Source organism: Glarea lozoyensis (assembly GCF_000409485.1).
Source record: "Glarea lozoyensis ATCC 20868 chromosome Unknown GLAREA4, whole genome shotgun sequence".
NCBI classification, from domain to species: Eukaryota; Fungi; Ascomycota; class Leotiomycetes; order Helotiales; family Helotiaceae; genus Glarea; species Glarea lozoyensis.
In genome coordinates, this window is record NW_007360999.1 from 351,285 (window position 1) to 369,127 (window position 17,843).

At 48.0% G+C, this 17,843-nt stretch overlaps 6 protein-coding genes across 6 annotated transcripts; 4 read left to right on the forward strand and 2 right to left on the reverse strand.

The window, feature by feature from the left end:
• Positions 1-1,214: 1,214 nt before the first annotated feature.
• GLAREA_09472 (Zn2/Cys6 DNA-binding protein) lies at positions 1,215-3,322 on the reverse strand (the record flags this gene model as incomplete). The annotated part of the gene is made up of 3 exons (XM_008086069.1): positions 1,215-1,800; positions 1,851-3,024; positions 3,073-3,322. The coding sequence occupies 3 exons, from the start codon at positions 3,320-3,322 to the stop codon at positions 1,215-1,217; spliced, it is 2,010 nt and encodes a 669-aa protein (XP_008084260.1).
• Positions 3,323-6,554: 3,232 nt separating this feature from the next.
• GLAREA_09473 (WD40 repeat-like protein) lies at positions 6,555-10,754 on the forward strand (the record flags this gene model as incomplete). Its single annotated transcript, XM_008086070.1, has 7 exons — positions 6,555-6,787; positions 6,982-7,231; positions 7,283-7,960; positions 8,218-8,258; positions 8,312-8,352; positions 8,566-10,183; positions 10,301-10,754. The coding sequence occupies 7 exons, from the start codon at positions 6,555-6,557 to the stop codon at positions 10,752-10,754; spliced, it is 3,315 nt and encodes a 1,104-aa protein (XP_008084261.1).
• Positions 10,755-11,097: 343 nt separating this feature from the next.
• Positions 11,098-11,775, forward strand: GLAREA_09474 (uncharacterized protein; the record flags this gene model as incomplete). Its single annotated transcript, XM_008086071.1, has 2 exons — positions 11,098-11,200; positions 11,273-11,775. The coding sequence occupies 2 exons, from the start codon at positions 11,098-11,100 to the stop codon at positions 11,773-11,775; spliced, it is 606 nt and encodes a 201-aa protein (XP_008084262.1).
• An 814-nt stretch (positions 11,776-12,589) lies between these two features.
• GLAREA_09475 (uncharacterized protein) lies at positions 12,590-13,420 on the forward strand (the record flags this gene model as incomplete). Its single annotated transcript, XM_008086072.1, has 2 exons — positions 12,590-12,645; positions 12,784-13,420. 2 exons carry the CDS (start codon positions 12,590-12,592, stop codon positions 13,418-13,420), a joined length of 693 nt encoding a protein of 230 aa, XP_008084263.1.
• A 289-nt stretch (positions 13,421-13,709) lies between these two features.
• On the reverse strand, positions 13,710-14,357 carry GLAREA_09476 (uncharacterized protein; the record flags this gene model as incomplete). Its single annotated transcript, XM_008086073.1, has 2 exons — positions 13,710-14,069; positions 14,127-14,357. 2 exons carry the CDS (start codon positions 14,355-14,357, stop codon positions 13,710-13,712), a joined length of 591 nt encoding a protein of 196 aa, XP_008084264.1.
• Positions 14,358-14,866: 509 nt separating this feature from the next.
• GLAREA_09477 (uncharacterized protein) lies at positions 14,867-16,090 on the forward strand (the record flags this gene model as incomplete). The annotated part of the gene is made up of 3 exons (XM_008086074.1): positions 14,867-15,072; positions 15,150-15,672; positions 15,731-16,090. 3 exons carry the CDS (start codon positions 14,867-14,869, stop codon positions 16,088-16,090), a joined length of 1,089 nt encoding a protein of 362 aa, XP_008084265.1.
• Between the last annotated feature and the right edge of the window lie 1,753 nt (positions 16,091-17,843).

Below are 17,843 nucleotides of genomic sequence, written 5' to 3' on the forward strand. Positions count from 1 at the left end.
TATCTCTTTAGTGGAGGAAGAGAGAGACGAATACCATAGCGAGGCGACGACTAGAAGGATGAGTCTTGAATTGATATATGAAGATATTCAAATCACTACTTTATAGCAGAGTAACGAAGGTCGTTTGCTTTTGCTGCGACATTAGCTAGGATCGAAAATAGGATTACAACCTATAGAACCCAGTCATAAGACACATAAACAACAAGGTAAAATAATACACATAAAGTCGTCCATACACCTTCACTCCTCTCACCTAACATCTCCCACCTGTCGCTTCCCACTGACTTCAGTAATCTTTTTCAGAGTCTCTCTATCTGTCATGCACATTACTTTAACTCATATGAATTTCACTTCACTTCTCTTCGCACCGTCATGGCGCCCAACCTCACTTGGAAACATCATACCACTTAAACTTTCATCTCATCTCTGACACAAAGTGTCAACATTCAAAACCCAAAACCAAATCAGTACAGTTCAGTTCAATTCAGCGCCTTGAGGCATTCAAATCACTTTGATTCTTTCTACCACTCATCTCATCTCAACTTATTTCAACTCCTCCCCCTGCTTTCGTCCATTCCTCCTCACATCCACACTCCCACATCCCCTTCATCTCCTTCCCCTCTTCCCCTTACCACACACATGCAAACTAAAATTACAAACCCCCTATTCGCCCCTTTAGCCAGTCCATCCAGCCATGCAAATGCACAGAAAAACACATTCCAAGTGCAACCCTAAACACCAACGCTTGCCACAAAAATGCTCAAACAACAAGAAAATTTCAAATTCGCCAAAAAAAAAAACAAGTGTTCATCAAACAGTGTGAAAACGAAATTGAAAACAAGAGAAATATAAAAAGAAAGCAGAAACCTGTTACAGCAAAAAAGTCCCAGTCCCTTCCCTGTATCTCAGTTCCAGCCAGACCCTAACCTCCCCAATTTCTAACCCTAATTTCGTGAGAATTCATAAACTTTCCCCTCGTCTTTTCTTTCCGGTCCACGCTGATGCAAATCCTTAAAAATCAAATCGGGTTTAGGAAATTAAAAAACAGTTTTCAACCCTTCTCTTGGTGATGTACAATATACCCCCATATTTGTGAAAGCAGAGAACTAAAGAAAACATATGGGCAAATCCCTTGCAGCTTGGCACAGAGCAAAACAATTATAGGGGTATTGTGAAACAGAAGGACGACTAGAACATCAAGAGTCGAAATGACCTCAGATGTAATTATGCGTGAAATGGTTTTGCTGATGTTGATTAGGTGGTTGGTAGTATTGTTGATAAGGGTGATTCGGGAGCGAGAAGTCAGCGGTCTTGAGAAGAGGATTCGGGATACCACTCGGAACTTGAGGTCGTGCGGGTGGTGGAGGTGCTGGTGGTAGATTGACGGGAGGTGCCTGTGTTGTGGGAGGGAAGAATTGAGCCAAGGAATTCTGTGTCGCGGCCATCTGCTGTTGAACCTGTTCATCAGTCTGCCACTTCCATTTTGCTTTCAATTCCTTATTGATGAATCCGACCTTCCATCCAGTTTCAGTTCGAATCTTTTCAAAGATTTCAAGCACCTCCTCTTGTTCTCGACGGATCACGAGACATTCAGCAGCAATGGCTAAAGACCGCAATGCCACACTCGCGACACCCCTATCTTTGACGTGTGCAACAATGCCACATATTTGATGAGCATGATGCATTTGCATTGTACGCATCTCATCCATTTCTTGAGGATACAATGGATGAATTTGTGCCAGGAGACACATTGCCGTGTGGTAGAACAGACGACCGACAATTGTAGCACGTTTGATAAGCCTAATTCCGATTAGCATGTTTTCCAACGTTTGTGTCATGATTTCGCTCACCAGACTTCGGGGAAGGCGGATTTGGAGCTGTTCTGTGCTGGTTGCAGGTAAGCCATTGGTTGCATGGTCCTCGGAATATTGTCGTTCCAGCTGTCGCAGAGGTTCTTGTAGGTTTGCCAATCCGCCAACCTGGTCTGAACTCGGTTGTGTTCATCATGTGCTGATGGTTCTTGAAAGCGTGGTATTGAAGCTCGAAAATTGGCGATCTTTCCCACAATGTACAGCATGCGATGTACCCACACTTCCTCCTTCCCGAATTCTGTTTCACGTTGGAAATCCATGTCAACACCCCACTGATCTGGCTCCCATGCCAATTTCCAATTAAAGTGAAGACAGCTCAACAGTTCCATACCGACGTTCAACCAAAAGCATGCTTGACCGATTCCTGTACTCCTAGCATTCCAGCCACACTCTTTGATTAGCGCCCGAGCTCCTGCAATATGATTCATTCGTTGCATAGCACGTTCGGACATTATTTCGTAAACATTCAAGATAACTGCTGTCGTCGCACATACAACAGTATCCCGGTCAGGATTCTGCAAAGAGCGAAGCAACTGAGTTGTGGCTGTATCGTAATAGTAAAGTGCTTTATCTTCGTGATACATGGGATTGACAAGAGTTAGATGTCGAGCTCCGCAGGCGAGAAAAGCGTTAAGCAACATTGGTTCGCTCAGGGCGTGGAATGGAAGCAATCTCGAAAAATGCTTCGTCTGGTCCATACTGTCCATCCACAGCCCTACCTCTTCCACAAACACTTGCATGAACAAAACTTCCTCTTGCGAGTCTAGAAAACCTCGAGGCTCGTTGGAGGCGGGAGTCAGAGTTTGTTCGGAACCATTGGAGTATGAAAGCGAAGGGGGAGCCATAAGAGACACATTGCTTCCCCCATGTGAGTGTTGAACGCTATTGTGTCTCGAACTCGATTGCTCATATTTGACTGACAGGTTACCATCCGAGTATGAGGTTGCATGGTGTTGTATTGGAGGGAGTGCATTATGGTTGTGGTTATTTTGTTGTGTCGGCGGAGGGGGAGCATCGACTCTCATGGGGCGTGTTGCATTATCGAGGGGCTGGTCGCGGGGAGGGGTGATAATTTGTTGGTCGAGATGCGCATATCTCTTCAACCCTCCCTTATATTCTGACGCAATTTCTCGCGACTCGTCTTGAAAATTTACTGTGCTGAAGTTAGCACACCGCACCTCACCTCGATCGAGCTACATACCTTTCCAATCTGCGGTAGGTGGAATAATTGGTGGTGACTTCACCTGGGTATCTATAAAATTCAATCGCACTCCCCTCTTGCATTGTCGACTCGATTTCTGGCAATTCAGGCAGTTCGGCAGGCCCTCGTCGCACTTCAAATGCCTCTCTCTGCACGTCAAACATCCTGTCCTGACTCTCTTTGGTTTATTGACCACTGCGACTGCCGGAACCTCGGTCGCATCATCGTTTCCCGCATCCGGCGTCGGCATCGAATTGGAAGTATTTCTTGCTCTCACTCCTCCCTTCACCGGCCTCACTTGCCCACCGACCCTCGCCTTCTTGGAGGGACGGGGCTTGGTGTCCTGTAAAAAATTCGGGGGATGCGGCGATGCGAATTGCGGTTCTCCCACCAGAGTCAGGTCGGATGCAGTGGATGCAGAATACAAAGGTGAGGGTTGGTATGGATATTCGAGGTCGAAACCAGCCGCGAGGTAACCTTGGCTATCGTATGCCGCCACGATGAAGGAAGGTTCTGCGATTGCTCGCAGTAGTCGCGTCAGAGATTCGGTAAGTCTCCAGGAACATTGGCGTCCAGCTTTCCCTGTCTCGGCAGTAACCTTCGTGGCGGATGCGAATTACTCGACCATGGGGTCTTGGACAAAATTGGCTTGTATGATGCACTCGGAATCAATGCTTGCGGTTTCCTGGTGGAGAGTTTCCGGGTGAGTGAGTGCTCGAATTCGTAAACTCCGGGGGACGCTGCTGCCAATCCGGTTCGACTATTATCTTTGAGTTTGTAAAAATGAACGAGCTGCGGAGAGTTGAGTTTCCGAGATCTGGTTCGCGGGCGAGATTCTGGCGACTGAAACCTGCTTCGAGCCACGGCCAGACCTTGACGATGGGGAATCGATGGTGGCTGCCGAGGAAGTTGCAGTGGAGTGCTCCGTCTGTGAATGCGTGATGGGACGTGATGCGCCGTTGATGCGTGCTGGGAGCGAAAAGGAAGGTGAATTGTCTGAATGAAAGTGCCTGGTCGGGGAGATGCAATTGTCCGTCTGGGTGCAAAGTGTATGGTTGGATATCTCCCGCACTGTGACCGTGAGTTTGACAATCGGATGAGAAGTGATGGTTGATCCCTGGTCGCATCGACTGGAATCTCAGATCTTTTTTTGGTCGGCTTGGATTGCCTGCTGCTTGCCTTGCTGATGCTGCCGGGACGACGCAGGGCGGCAGAGAGCGGACGAGGGCCTGCTTTTAGTGGAGACTACGCGAAGGAGATGGCCTGTGTGCAGCGCGGAGGGGAACAATGGGGGACGACAGAGGGAATTTGAGGGATGCTCCTCGAAGGGCAGAAGGGCACACTCGGGGGAGGAAGGGCAAGATTTCCGTGCAGAAATGGTGCCGTGCAACAGGACACAGATGCGACTGAGTCTCCGGGTAGCGGGTTGAGGAGGAGGAGTGGTACGAGTAGCGAGTAATAAACTAGTGACGATTGTCGAATAGTGAGTGAGAATAAGAAATGGAAACAGTATCAGAATCGCCTTTCCGGATCTCACAGAATGAAACAAAGGACAAGAAGATTGAGTACAGTCATATGTGATATCGTTGCCGAAAGATGGAGGAGCGGGGGTTTTGACAAAAATATTATTCTGATGGCCACCGTCTCCTGTAAGTATCGTATCTTTTCTGTTGGACTCTCCTATTATTGACATCTTTAGCATTTTACCCTCGTTGTCGGCGGGAGCAAGTCGGCCAGGGTCTTATTCTGGGTCGACACACATAAGCAGCATCAGGGGCATCGTCGCCATGTACAGGGCTCGATCTCCAAACAAGGCTTGAGTGAGCCCACAGAGGAAGGAAACCAAGATATCTCTCCTGCCCGCTGGTGTCTCGATCCTTGCCCCGATGTCAGAGGCGCACTTCCCCTTGAAGCCCTTCCCAGTGGCCGCCAACCGACGCAGCCGTACTTCTACCCATACAGTGGCAGACACACCACCAGCCCACACAACCTGTCTGCACATCGCTTCCCGCTCTCGATAGTGTTGGTCTGCATTCTGACTGCCTCGTGCGGTGTAAGCTCCTATTGGTAGCGCGCGAGGATATGTAGGAGAGAGACTTTGGTTCAGATCTAGCTGCTGCAAGGATTTATATTAAGATGGTATCGAGGTACAACCCACGTCTATCAGCTCTCCAAACAAATCCACACCTACCTAGGAACGCAATAATAGTGTGTAGTCAATCACGTCCCAGAAGAGCCACAGCGGTCCGTTTGCTCGTTGTCCCACGTCACAGAGATGCCATATCCATCGTGCTGCAGCTGTCGCTACAAAGTCCTCGTACCGCATCGAATCCAGGGTGGTACAGAGAGAAAGCCACTTGACTTCTAGAAGTTGAGCAAGAAATGAGAAGCAAAGGAAACAATAACAACGCAATAATCAAAATTCATAGGTCAAGGGTACCGAAGATCTATCCTCGATACGAAATTGAATACATCTTTTCTGAGGGGACACAGCCACGGAAGCTCAAAACTAGGTCCAGGCGTGCAGCGCGTGAGGAGAATACTTCGGATGAGATGTTTCCCGCGAGAACCAAGTCGGAATTCTGTAACACAAGAACGGAGAAGAGCACGAACCCGCCTGCCCGAGAGTACAATAACGTGTGTAGTGGTCCTGCTTGGACGTAATAAGTGGCGAGATCTTGACGGTGGGAAGACGTTTGTCGTTCTGTTCCCCTGAGGTACCTGAGTACTTCGCTCCAAATGAAGCTGATGATGGATCCGTCTCCAACTTTGGATCTGCCTGTTCGAGATGTCCTGCAGCACGGGTGCGTCACGGCGCCGGCAATTGAGCAGAACACCCACCAGGTTGGAGCCCCGGACCACATCGTCGCCCAAAGTCGCACTTAATTCATCTGATATTGGCTGGGATGGAGTGTTGTCAGTATGGAGAAATTCCGTGAGGATCAACTGGATCAACCAGGTTGGGAGACCGACCACCTGGTGGCCTTAGAATTAAATATAGGTACTACCACGTGACGTGCGGGGCCATACTCGCAGAATGAAATCGCTTCATTGGAGACGACCTCATGCCTAAACAGCTTGATCTCATATTTAGCATTTTTCTTCTATCATCAGGCGCTTAGAACGACATGATAGAGGTCTATTCATATAACTCTGTATTTTCAGCTTCTTCTTTTCAAACGCTACCGCACGCCTCCGGAAAATGTTTGCTTCGCCATGCTGGTCGCATGTTTGAGGTTTTGAAGCGCCTGCTTGTGACACCTTTCTCCCTGCCCCGATCAAGCTCGTCAAAGACGCGCCTCAAAAACATACTTCCATCCCAGCTGCAAGACCCAAAAATCCATCTGTTGTGCATCCAACCCAATCGAAGTTGACAAGTCGTCTACTCCATCCAACAGCCTTTAGACTTTAAGCTTCAGTAATCCGGTAGACAACGGACCCAAGGAAGCGGGAGATCAACACCATCCCCGAAAATCCTGATGATGGCTTTACAGCAGACCCAGCCTCAACCCCAACCTTCATACATCCTTCGCGGTCATGCATCGCAGATACATTCGACTTCCTTCATTCGACAAAACACCAGACTCATCACAGGCGATGCGGAAGGATGGATTGTGATTTGGAGTATCGCCATTAAAAGACCCGTCGCTGTGTGGAGAGCGCACGAGGGTTCTATTCTTGGAACAGGTGCGTGGGGTACCAACAAAATTATCACGTATGTTTCTAGCCTCAGTTCCCGTCATTGCCAAACTCGCCATCTATATTTGTTATCTGACCATTCCCCTTTCGCTCAACTCACATATACTTTATTTCAATATCCTCCAGTTAGAAACACTTCTGGCAATGTCTCGTCGCCAGAGTTTCATGGTCGCGCGCTTAATCTTACATATTTGCTGATCAATGAGGCAGGCATGGAAAAGACAACAAATTAATAGTATGGCAATTATCGGAGGAAGATGAGCAAGCAATGAGTATAGTTCTTCCGGTTGATACTCCACCAGAGCCGCGAAAACAGCCATGGCTTCTTCACGTGCTTGATGTAAACACTATGAATTTCTGTTCATTTGCTCAAGGTTCAGCGGACTCGTCGACGTCTTCAAGCGATGGCGCCGGAGAAGAGCTGCTGATAGCAGTCCCCAATACAATAAGCTCTGAATCAGTGAGTTTGACTTTTCATGGATTGTCTCGATTTATACTGAAGACTACCAAGGTCGACATTTTCCATCTTCCATCGTCAAAACGATTACACACGGTATCACATCGAGCTGCATTCAAAGGAGGCATGGTTATGGCGATTTCAATTTTTCATCATCCAAAATCCCAAAATCTTACCGTCATAGCAGGTTATGAAAGTGGTCATACGGCGATATCGGAATTATCTTCCACCAACTGGAAAACGCTCTACGCAGCTCGGTCACATACCCAGCCTGTTTTGTCCCTTCAAGTGGATCCATCTAGAGAGTTTTGCGTTTCATCTTCTGCGGATGCTATCATTGCTAAGCACCCAGTGCCTTCGGTGCCAGAAGACACTGTCATGGCCGTCATAAGTAAGCCACTTAAAACCGTCCAGACCAAGCACTCTGGACAGCAAGATTTGAAGATCAGAAGCGATGGCAAGATCTTTGCGACTGCTGGATGGGACTCTAAAGTTAGAGTCTATTCTGCTAAAAGCATGAAAGAGTTAGCAGTCTTAAAATGGCACAATGAAGGCTGTTTTGCTGTGGCGTTTGCTGTCGTATCCAGCGCTACCGAGTTGCACTTCCACACTAATGAATCCCCTACTGGAACTGCCCTTACAAAAACCGTTGCGGCCATGACCGTGAAAGAAGAGAGACTTTGGAAAGCGAAGACTGCTCACTGGATCGCAGTCGGGAGTAAGGATGGCAAAGTAAGTCTCTGGGATATATATTAAAATGACCCTCTCGGTCGATTACTCTTGGGTTTCTTTTTATCTATTCATGATGCAGAAGCTATCGACCAATACGGCATTGGCCAGATATTGTTTGCAATGCCGATTGCGAAACAGATAAGCTTCACTAAAGCATTTTTGACCGTTGGCTATTCATCTACGCAGCTGAGGCATTGTCTTCAAAAAGCTGGTTAAATCTTCGCCACAGAGTGCTTAATGTCATATGTCATCTCTAGCCCCGTATTGATGAGTTGTGCCATCCTAGCTTTCTGGTCCGGTAAGTTCAGGCATTCAGACCCCCAAATGGTTACACTGACTGACCCCTAAAAGACAAACTTCGAAAGACAGCAAATTTCGAGCTTCTGCGCTATGTGAGCTATTTCCCGAAAACATTTGATTTTGTGTAACTATCGCAGAAGTACGCATGGCAAAGAACGTGGCCCATTGGTGGGCTTATTTATGAAGATAGTCAGCCGCACACCGCATCCTTCCTCACACACAAACACATGACTACCCAACGGCCACCACTGCACAAGCACGGCAAATAGCTCTCGAAGCAAGCATCTACAGTTACAAGATGTCAGATCGTATCCTAGGCATCTCCGACACTTCTAAATCCGTGGAAGCATCCAAACTTCATGCCTTGTGTCAAACCTGTCGCAAGGCTTTTACCAGCACCGTGAGCAGTCCATTGCTGCTGCCGCTTTCCCCCAGTCACGACGCTGAATTTGATTTCATGCTTCATAGCTCATTTTTTTCGTTGAAGGTGTCTGTCGACGAGTTTTGCCACTTCTGCACTATCGTCTGGGAATACCTTTTTTTGAACTCCGATCTATTTCCGCTCTCCCCTACTTTGCTGGAAGAGCTCTTGAAGGCAGATGATAGTCCGGTATATCTTATACTCACGGCAAACCGATGGCCTCGCGGACAAGACGGCCGATCATATATGGTCTCTTGTCCTCGCATCTTAGAATGGGGTTTCACCGACAATCCCTCCTTTTTCGAACACCTTGTTATTGCCCCCAACAATCATGACATCCTTGACCCTTACTCTCGACCACATCCTGCTCAAGCATATATCAATACTTCTTCGGTGGAACACAGTCTTTTGGTAAAATACTGGTCCGAAACATGTATTTCCCAGCATCAAGTATGCCAGAAGACTCAACACTTTGTCCCTACGAGACTGATTCTCATATCTGACGATGGCACTCACGTTCGCCTTTGTATCACTAAAAACGACCACAACTGTAGTGTCTACGTAACACTGAGCCATTGCTGGGGTTCTGCGAAAGACGTACCGAAACTCACGTTGTCAACTCTCACTTCTTTCACTCAGTCAATGCGAGTCCAGACTCTTCCGAGGACTTTTCAAGATGCAATTGCTATTACCAGAAATTTGGGTGTCAAATATATCTGGATAGATACATTGTGTATTATCCAGGATTTCGAAGCTGATTGGATACATGAAGCTGGTCTGATGGACTCTTTGTACGAAAATTCTTTTTGTACCGTAGCTGCTGCTTCGGGACACAATCCACATGACGGCATATTCATTTCTCGAGACCCTTTACGCTACTTCCCATGTTGTATTCCTCACCAGAACGAAAAATGGTACGCTCTACCATCGATGGAGACCGGAAGTCAATCTGTAAGGGAGACACATCTCAATTCGCGGGCATGGGTCTATCAGGAGGTCATGTTATCGCCTCGAGTCATCTATTATACGACTCAAGGGGTTTTCTGGTCATGTCGGCAGGGCGAAGCAACAGAGGGAGACTACCGAGGCAGGAAGCATACGTCAGATGGCGACGGCACACCACTTTTCCATGGATCTATAGCTAAGGATGTTCGCCATACCCTGGTGGGTTCAAAGCGTACCACTAGTCATTCTCGCATTGCACCATTCTCTGGCTCATCTAGTCTTCAAGTCCTTTTCCAGGACTCTAGAGAATTAATTGCCAATACACAGTTTTCATCCATCAAACCGGGGCTGTTACAAGAGTCACCGGTCACAGCGCCAAAATCATGCAGTTACCAATGGTTAAGTATTGTTGTGGAGTACAGCCGACGTAATTTGACTAGATCGAGTGATAAACTAGTCGCTTTGTCCGCTATTGCAAACAGGCTTGCTAAATCTTGGAAATACGCATATCTTGCGGGTCTGTGGAAAGAAAGTCTATACTATGATCTACATTGGAGGTGCGTGAACGGGCCACTGGGAAATGGCTCCCTAGATCGACCATCTGTTTACCGCGCACCCAGTTGGTCCTAGGCGTCTGTCGATGGACCAGTCTCTTTTGACGCTGACCTTTTGAGTGAAACGACTACAAATCTGGCAGAAATTATATCTGTCTCCGTCCAAACTCGCCCCGAGGACATCTACCAAACGGGTCAAGTCTCGGACGGTACTCTCGTTATACAGGGAAAGCTCATCAACGGCCTTACCGTCTGCAATGAAGCAATAGTGGGTCTTTTACGCTTCACCACCGATTACTCCGCGCATTATAAATCCAGCTTCTTCTTAGATACGCATAGTGTTTATCCCAAAGTGCCTGCTCGAGCTTGCTTCTTACCACTAACTCTATTCCAAGACACAGATCGGCCCGGGCATACTTGGCTAGATGGATTAGTAGTCGTGGAACGAGAAACTCCGCATGAGGGAATCTTTGATCGGATTGGGCTTTTCAAGATTGTCAGTTATGGTGATAAGGAAAGATTAATAAGGGATTTTGCATGCGATATCGAAGAAAGAGAGGTTGTGTTGAAGTAATCGACCGACCGCCACATGTCCAAGTAATGATAATTGCGATGTTTACTGTTCCTGGAGACATGCTCTTAACTTTCATTGTAAGACCCACTCTCTTTTTCTCTTTGCTTACAAAACCCTAAAACTGCAACAAGTTTCCTGCATGTTTCTTTATACCGTTCATGTGCTTTGAACTCACATGCATGACATAGATCACCGTTTGAGCAGTTCCTGTCGGTCTGCGTTTGCACGTTACACAACATCATCGCAAGATGTTATTTATGAACAACTTCTTCACTCTCGTTGCAGTTTCTCTTGCAACACTCTTCAAAAGCTTTTCCAAATGGCCCTGAAACCCCCAATCAAAATGCCGGTAGGAGGAGCTACGCGTGGTGGAAAGATTAAAAACACTCGTAAAAAGGGACCGCCACCCGCAACCAAAAAGTCGGCAGCAGGAGCCGCGGGCGGTAGTAAAACTACAACAAAAGCATTGTACGTATCAGCATTCCTCTTGCCGTCATCTTACTGATTACTCGAAACAGAACCAAAGATCCTGAAGCCTCTCTACCCCATGACGAACAAAGGCACCAGCAACGCAAAACCCAGTTTTATGAAAGGGGTGCCGACACCAGAATGGAACACTCTGCTCAAAAAACAGGAAACGGTCTTACGAGGCCCCAGAGCAAAGGAAGTGACGATCTCGAAGCTGGATTTCGTGTACATCAATCTCTTGGTGGGAGATGACGTGCAGGGAGTTGACGAACCCAGTACGAATGTGCAAAGTCTGGTGCTGGTCAAGGAGATTAGGGAGTATGATGGCGAGGATGATCTACTGTGGATTTATTGGTGTGAGTGGAGGGAGGAGAAGTGGTGGTTGAGTGCCAATCAGGAAATTCATAAGGCGGATACTGTTGCGGAGGTGCTGGGGGATAAGAGTGTGGTGGAGACGGAGAGGGTTATTGGGTATAAGAAGAGTGTTGAGATTGTGAGAACGGAGGGGTGGTTGAAGGATCTTTTGGACAGGGCGTTGGCGGCGGGGACTTAGGATGGTTGAGGAGAAGGTTGGTGGTTGTGTTGTGTTCCGGTGTAAGGGGAGGCTAGATAGCGGGGTTTAGAGATATGGTTGTATTGCATGACTATATGATAGTTTTGAGCTTTGATTTACCCACCACTATCTGAGTGGACCTGAAATGAGCTTGCAGTTGACAAGACGAGTTAGAAAACCGACTGACTAAACTATGAGCGTTATAGTTAATTTCTTTAATTTCTTTAATTTCTTCAGCTTACTAATAGAGATTTGAAATCTTCTTATTGATTAAGAATAATAAACGAAACGACCGTTGTTTTGTCAAACTAGTCGACTAAACATCGCTCCCCGGGCGACAGCGGGTCGTTCCTGGCGGGTCGGGAATTTTGGCGCTCCCCGCATCCGCAGCATCCCTGCACAAGCTTCACTTCATCCCAAGGCGCAACAACATCGTCACATCACATCTACATCCCTCTTCGTCAGCTTATTCTTCCAACAAAACACACATAGGATACATTATCTCATCACCAATGTCGCAAAACCTGTGACCGATCCAGCAGCTAAAATGGATACAATATTCGACCTCGCGTCCCACGACCGCTGCAGCAAAGTAAACGAACCAGGCTACTATGTAAACTTGTCATTATCAATGTACTTCCCCCCATCCCCTCTCCCTCTCCCCTCAACTCTACGGGCTCTAACACACCTACTACAGCTTCATCCTCCTCGGTATCCTAATATCCTACCTCCCGCAACACTACCGCATCATCGCGCGCGGCACCTCCGAAGGCATATCCCCCTACTTCATCCTCCTAGGCACGACCTCCGGAACATGCGCGTTTGCGAATATTCTCGTGTCGCCGGTGTCGCGCGCCGACGTGGAGTGTTGTAAGGTGCTCGGCACGTTTGATTGTGTGGCTGGGCTGTTGGGGATTGTGCAGGTGGGGATGCAGTGGTTTTGTTTTAGTGTGATGTGAGTATTTCTATACTACGTATATGGTATGGTGTGGTATAGATCGCTGATAGAGATAGATTGTTATTATTCCTAATCTTCTTCCCGAGAACGCCGCGGGCTGAGGATAATCACGCGGGCGATAAATATACGTGGCGGACGGCGCTGACGGTTGCGTTTGTGTGTTTGTTACATGGGTTGGCTGTTATTATCGTCAGTACGGCTTTAGCGGTCTCAAAGCCTGGGTTTCTGGAAACTTGGGGGAATATTCTGGGAATCACGGCGACGGTTTTGGCGGCTATACAATACCTTCCGCAAATCTGGATGACCTGGCATCTCGGCCACGTCGGCAGTCTTAGCATTCCCATGATGCTCATTCAAACCCCCGGTTCTTTCGTCTGGGCCGCTAGTCTGGCAGCTCGTCTGGGTGTTCAGGGATGGAGTACCTGGGGCGTATTCTTAGTGACAGGATGTTTACAAGGTTGTCTATTGGTTATGGGGATTTGGTTTGAGGTTCAGGCGAGGATGGAGAAGGGGGATGATGATGGAGAGGTGACGAATGCTAGGTGCGTGGTTGGATATATTGATAATCAGAGGGATGGAGCCGAGACGGATGATGAGGGCGGTGCGGTGGTGGAGAATCCAAGTGAGAGGAGTCCGCTTTTGAGGAATGGGTCAAGGAAGACTTCGAGGTCGGGGATGAGGGATTGAATTGCTATGGATTGGGTGGGAGAAGGGCGTTTTGTAGTATTATTTTGAGGGGTTAGAATGTACTAACAAGGGTTCTCGCTGAGGTGATGGGTTTGACTTCAATATCGAATCCGTCTGCTTTACTATTCATTCAGGAGTAAGATACACTATTTTTTATTTGTTGTCTTGTGTTTCCGCAAAATTGTCTGCTTTGAAGTTTTCCAGCTCCTTCTACTCATGTCTAGCTCCTATACCAAACTCCTTCACCCGAATCACAAACCACATCCTTCTCCTTCCCCTCATCAAAAACCTACAACTTCCCCCTCCAATCCACCTCCGTACCCTCCCCCGCCCCCTCGGGAAACGTCTGCAGCAAATCCCTCAACTTATCAAACGGCGCGGCCAACAACCCGGCCAATCCCTCGCTCAACACACTACTCGTCGGCGCACTCGGATGCGATTTCGTCGGTACGAACTTCTTCGTCCTGGCGAAACTGAGCGCGATCTTCTCGGATTCGCCGGGGGGAAGCACGGATTCGAGACGGGGCATGTCGTGGTTCTTTTCGTGCTCGATGTGCGTGTGCAGGTCTGTTATTAAGGTCTCGAGGAGGGTCCAGAATTCGGGGGTTTGCGGTGACATGTTCTGTAATTTCGACAAGTCCTCCTTGACCTAAATCACATCAACATCCAACCCTATCCATCCTTCCCATCACGTATTGCGGCTTACAGCTTGATGTTGTTCGAAATCCTCCTTCGCCAGCGCTTTCCCTTCCACGCCGAGCCATTTCTCCATTGCAGGGTACACGGTCAATTCTTCGGAGATGGCGTGTCGCGCAAGGTTCCAGATTAGTTGGTTGCGCCAGGCGAGCTGGTCGGAGGGGGTTGAGGCCGCTTTGAGGGAGTAGTAGCAGGTGTCTAGGTAGGCGTGGTCGGTTGCTAGGGCTTCGGAGATTTTCATTTTTGTGGTGAAGGGAGAGAGGGGGGTGGTTTGGGCTGGTGTATGGGATTGAGGGGTGGAAATTTGTTCGAGGATGGACGGTATTGGGAAAACGTAACGGGTGTGAAAGCAAGTAAGAGAAGTTGAAGAAATATATAGAAGTATTAAGGAAAATGCATACTTATTAGCTGTAGTTATATACTTACCAATGCTTCTATGATCACTTGAGAGTACTAGCTGAATTAGTACAAGATGGTATTTATATTTGCCACTTGAAAGCTCCCTAATTCCACACTTTTCATTCGATATAAACTGATCGGATTTCTATAACCGAAAACTAAAATGCCATGATGAAGTCATCTAACATAAATGTCAAAGCTCCAGGAGATCAACCTGCATCCCCATATTCTCGCTTAGGCTGTCCCTACTAGCTCTAAATTCTTAGCGGCACCCTTAGGATTTCTTGAACATCTGCCAAACCTTCAACGTTCGCATCAAACCACTTTGACCACGACTCCACCATTCCAAAAATGTCCAACCCACCCTCCGGCGCCTCAACGCCCAACCCCCGCTTCACCACGCAAACCAAAACCGCCGAAGACCTCCTCGCAACCCAAACAGAAGGCCTAGTAAACCTCTCCGATTTCCGCAAACGCCGCGCCGAAGCAATCGAGCAGAAAGAACGGGATGCGCAGGAGAAATTCGCAAATGGGGGGAGTAGTAGAGGGTCTGATGGGTGAGTACCGATCATCCAAATCAGAGAAGGGGATGAGGGGAAGGGGGTAAGGGATGGGACTAATGGCCATAGTACAGTGCGTCTACACCCCGTGAACCATTGAAGAAGAAAAAGTGGAAAATCGGGACGCCGAAATTGTCTTTTGGGGTTGATGATGAGGAGGGCGAGAGTACGGATGCTGCTACACCGCTGTCAGGGTCGATGTCACCGAGAGGAGGAACGCCCGCGGGGGATGCGCCGAAGAAGAAGAAAATCGGTGTTAACTCATCGATCGCTGTTGCGCCGAAAGCTTTGACTAAGTCTGCTTTACTGAGGGAAGCGCAGACGCGAGAGAGTTTGCGAAAAGAGTTTCTGGTGATCCAAGAGGCTGTGAAGGGGACAGAGATTAATATCCCGTTTGTGTTTTACGATGGCACTAATATCCCCGGTGGGATATGTAAGGTGAAGAAGGGGGATTATATATGGTTGTTTTTGGATAAGAGTCGGAAGGTCGGGGCGGAGATGGGGGTGGGTGAGAAGGGATCGAATATTAGGAGGGAGTGGGCGAGGGTTGGGGTGGATGACTTGATGATGGTTAGGGGTGGGATTATTATTCCTCATGTAAGTTATGAAACCCATAACTCGGTCCCGCCAGAGTATCCGCTGACAATGTCCAAAGCACTACGACTTCTACTACTTCATAATGAACCACACCCTCGGACCCAACAACCGCATCCTCTTCGACTACTCCGCCGAACCTCCAGCCGTCCTCCCAGAAGCTCCCGAACCCATCAACCTAGATACCTACAACCCACTCTCCGTCCCATCGAAACAAAAACCCAAAGATGTTCCAACAGAGAACAAGGATTTGGAGGGTACGAACGACGATCCTACATTGACGAAAGTCGTCGATCGACGCTGGTACGAGCGGAATAAACATATCTTTCCGGCGAGCGTGTGGCAGGATTTCGATCCGGATAAGGATTATCAGAAAGAGGTTAAGCGGGATGCTGGTGGGAATGCGTTTTTCTTTTCTTGAGATTCGTAGGACGAGGGGGTTGGAGAGTGAGGTAGATGAGATATCTCTCCGCATATATACTGCATACTTGAGATAATTCAAGATAGAAAACGTTCCAACAGGTTGGAAATCTAAATAGAAATCTAAACGCCCATTAGCTCACTCCCTCCCCATCACCCGCATTCCAAAAACTTACATCCATCACCATCCTCATCCCCAAACAACCCACCTCCCAACCCACCACCCCCCAACAACAACCACCCATCCCGGCCAAAACAAAACCAACACAATCCCATTCCCATTCCCCAACACGAAGACCACGAATTCAAACCATAATTTGTTTCTTAGGCCTTTACTCTTTCCCCATCCGTACTTGACGACCTGGGTTCCTGATTTGATCGTCTGGTGAAGTAGGGTGAGGGAGGTCGTGTACGTTTGCAGTGCTAAGAGAGTGGTAAGGTGACGAGCGTGGAGGAAGAGGAGACGGGTGAGGATGCTGAGGTGGAGAGTTGTGTGGAGCGCTAGGATGGAGAGGTAGTGGGTTGTTTGGAGGAGGAAGAGACGTGTGAGGATTGAGAGGTGGAGGAGCGGGATGTGAGTGTTTAGAGCTAGGAGGCTAGGGAGGAGGTAGATGAGGCGTGAGAGCGTGGTACGGAGGGAGAGGGTTGGCGTAGAACTCTTTGTGAGGGTTGTGTGGTGGACGTCGGGTGGTGGTTGTGTGAGGCCCATGGTGAGAGCTGTAGTGACCGTGTTTGTATGTTTGCTGAGACACAGGAAGGGAAGGAGGGGGAGGAAGTGTGTAGTGGGAGTCAAGCCATTGTTATATCTCTCATCTCCCCCACCTATTCACAGTTCCACACTGTCACACCACTTAAGCTTCATGATGCGCGACATTTAGATCACGATCGCTTCCGCTACCACTCTGTCGCAGTACGGTTAAACCTTATTTATGACCCATGAATTATATATGTTTATTAAATATGTGGGGTTTTGATGAACTTGAAGTAACTTGTTATGGGTATTAGCCGCTGCAACCGATTTCCTGGCGGTTTCGTGCGAGATGGTTTTGTTGATATGCATGAAGACCTGATTGCGGAGCTCACGAGCTTGATGTCAAGCGAGGGAAGGTATAGATTTCCGAGGAATGATTGGAAGGAGAGTTGATGTTGAGGTAAGAATGGGATGGTGCTTGGTATGCAGGAGACTAGTATTTTGAAAATGAGTCTAGAATCTAATGTTTGGTTCGAGCGAGTTGTGAGAAGGAGTGAGAAGGGTTTATTGAGGTTCGTGGGGGTCTGTGATGTTGTGATTCGTTGAAAAGGGGCAGGAGAGGTTGGCGCGGGGTCAATGAGGGGCATGTCCGATGTAGGATTAATCATTGAATATTGATTTGAAGGTGCTTTATTGACTCGTATGTAGATTCGTTCGGAGTGCGTGGTAGAGTGAGTGGCTGAGAGTGTGTTTCATGAAAGAATTGGTGTGGTGGTTATGGGAAGTTTAACATCTCTGATAATTGAATCTCACATCGCCAGAAAAATGATCTCGATTGGCGGGAGAGAAATTCTTTTATGGCTTTGTAGAGCCATGAATACCTTCTTCCACGAGGCTAATCTCGGGGAGAGTCAGGTAAAGACCTAGTACTATCCGGGAGGTTTCGTTGGCGTTGCTGAGTAGGAAAGCCACAACTCTTCCGTCGCCGTCGAGGAGATAGCGGTAGCCCAGGCCCAGTAGTGAATTCGATCTATCCTTTCCCATGATACCGTCTCTTTCAATG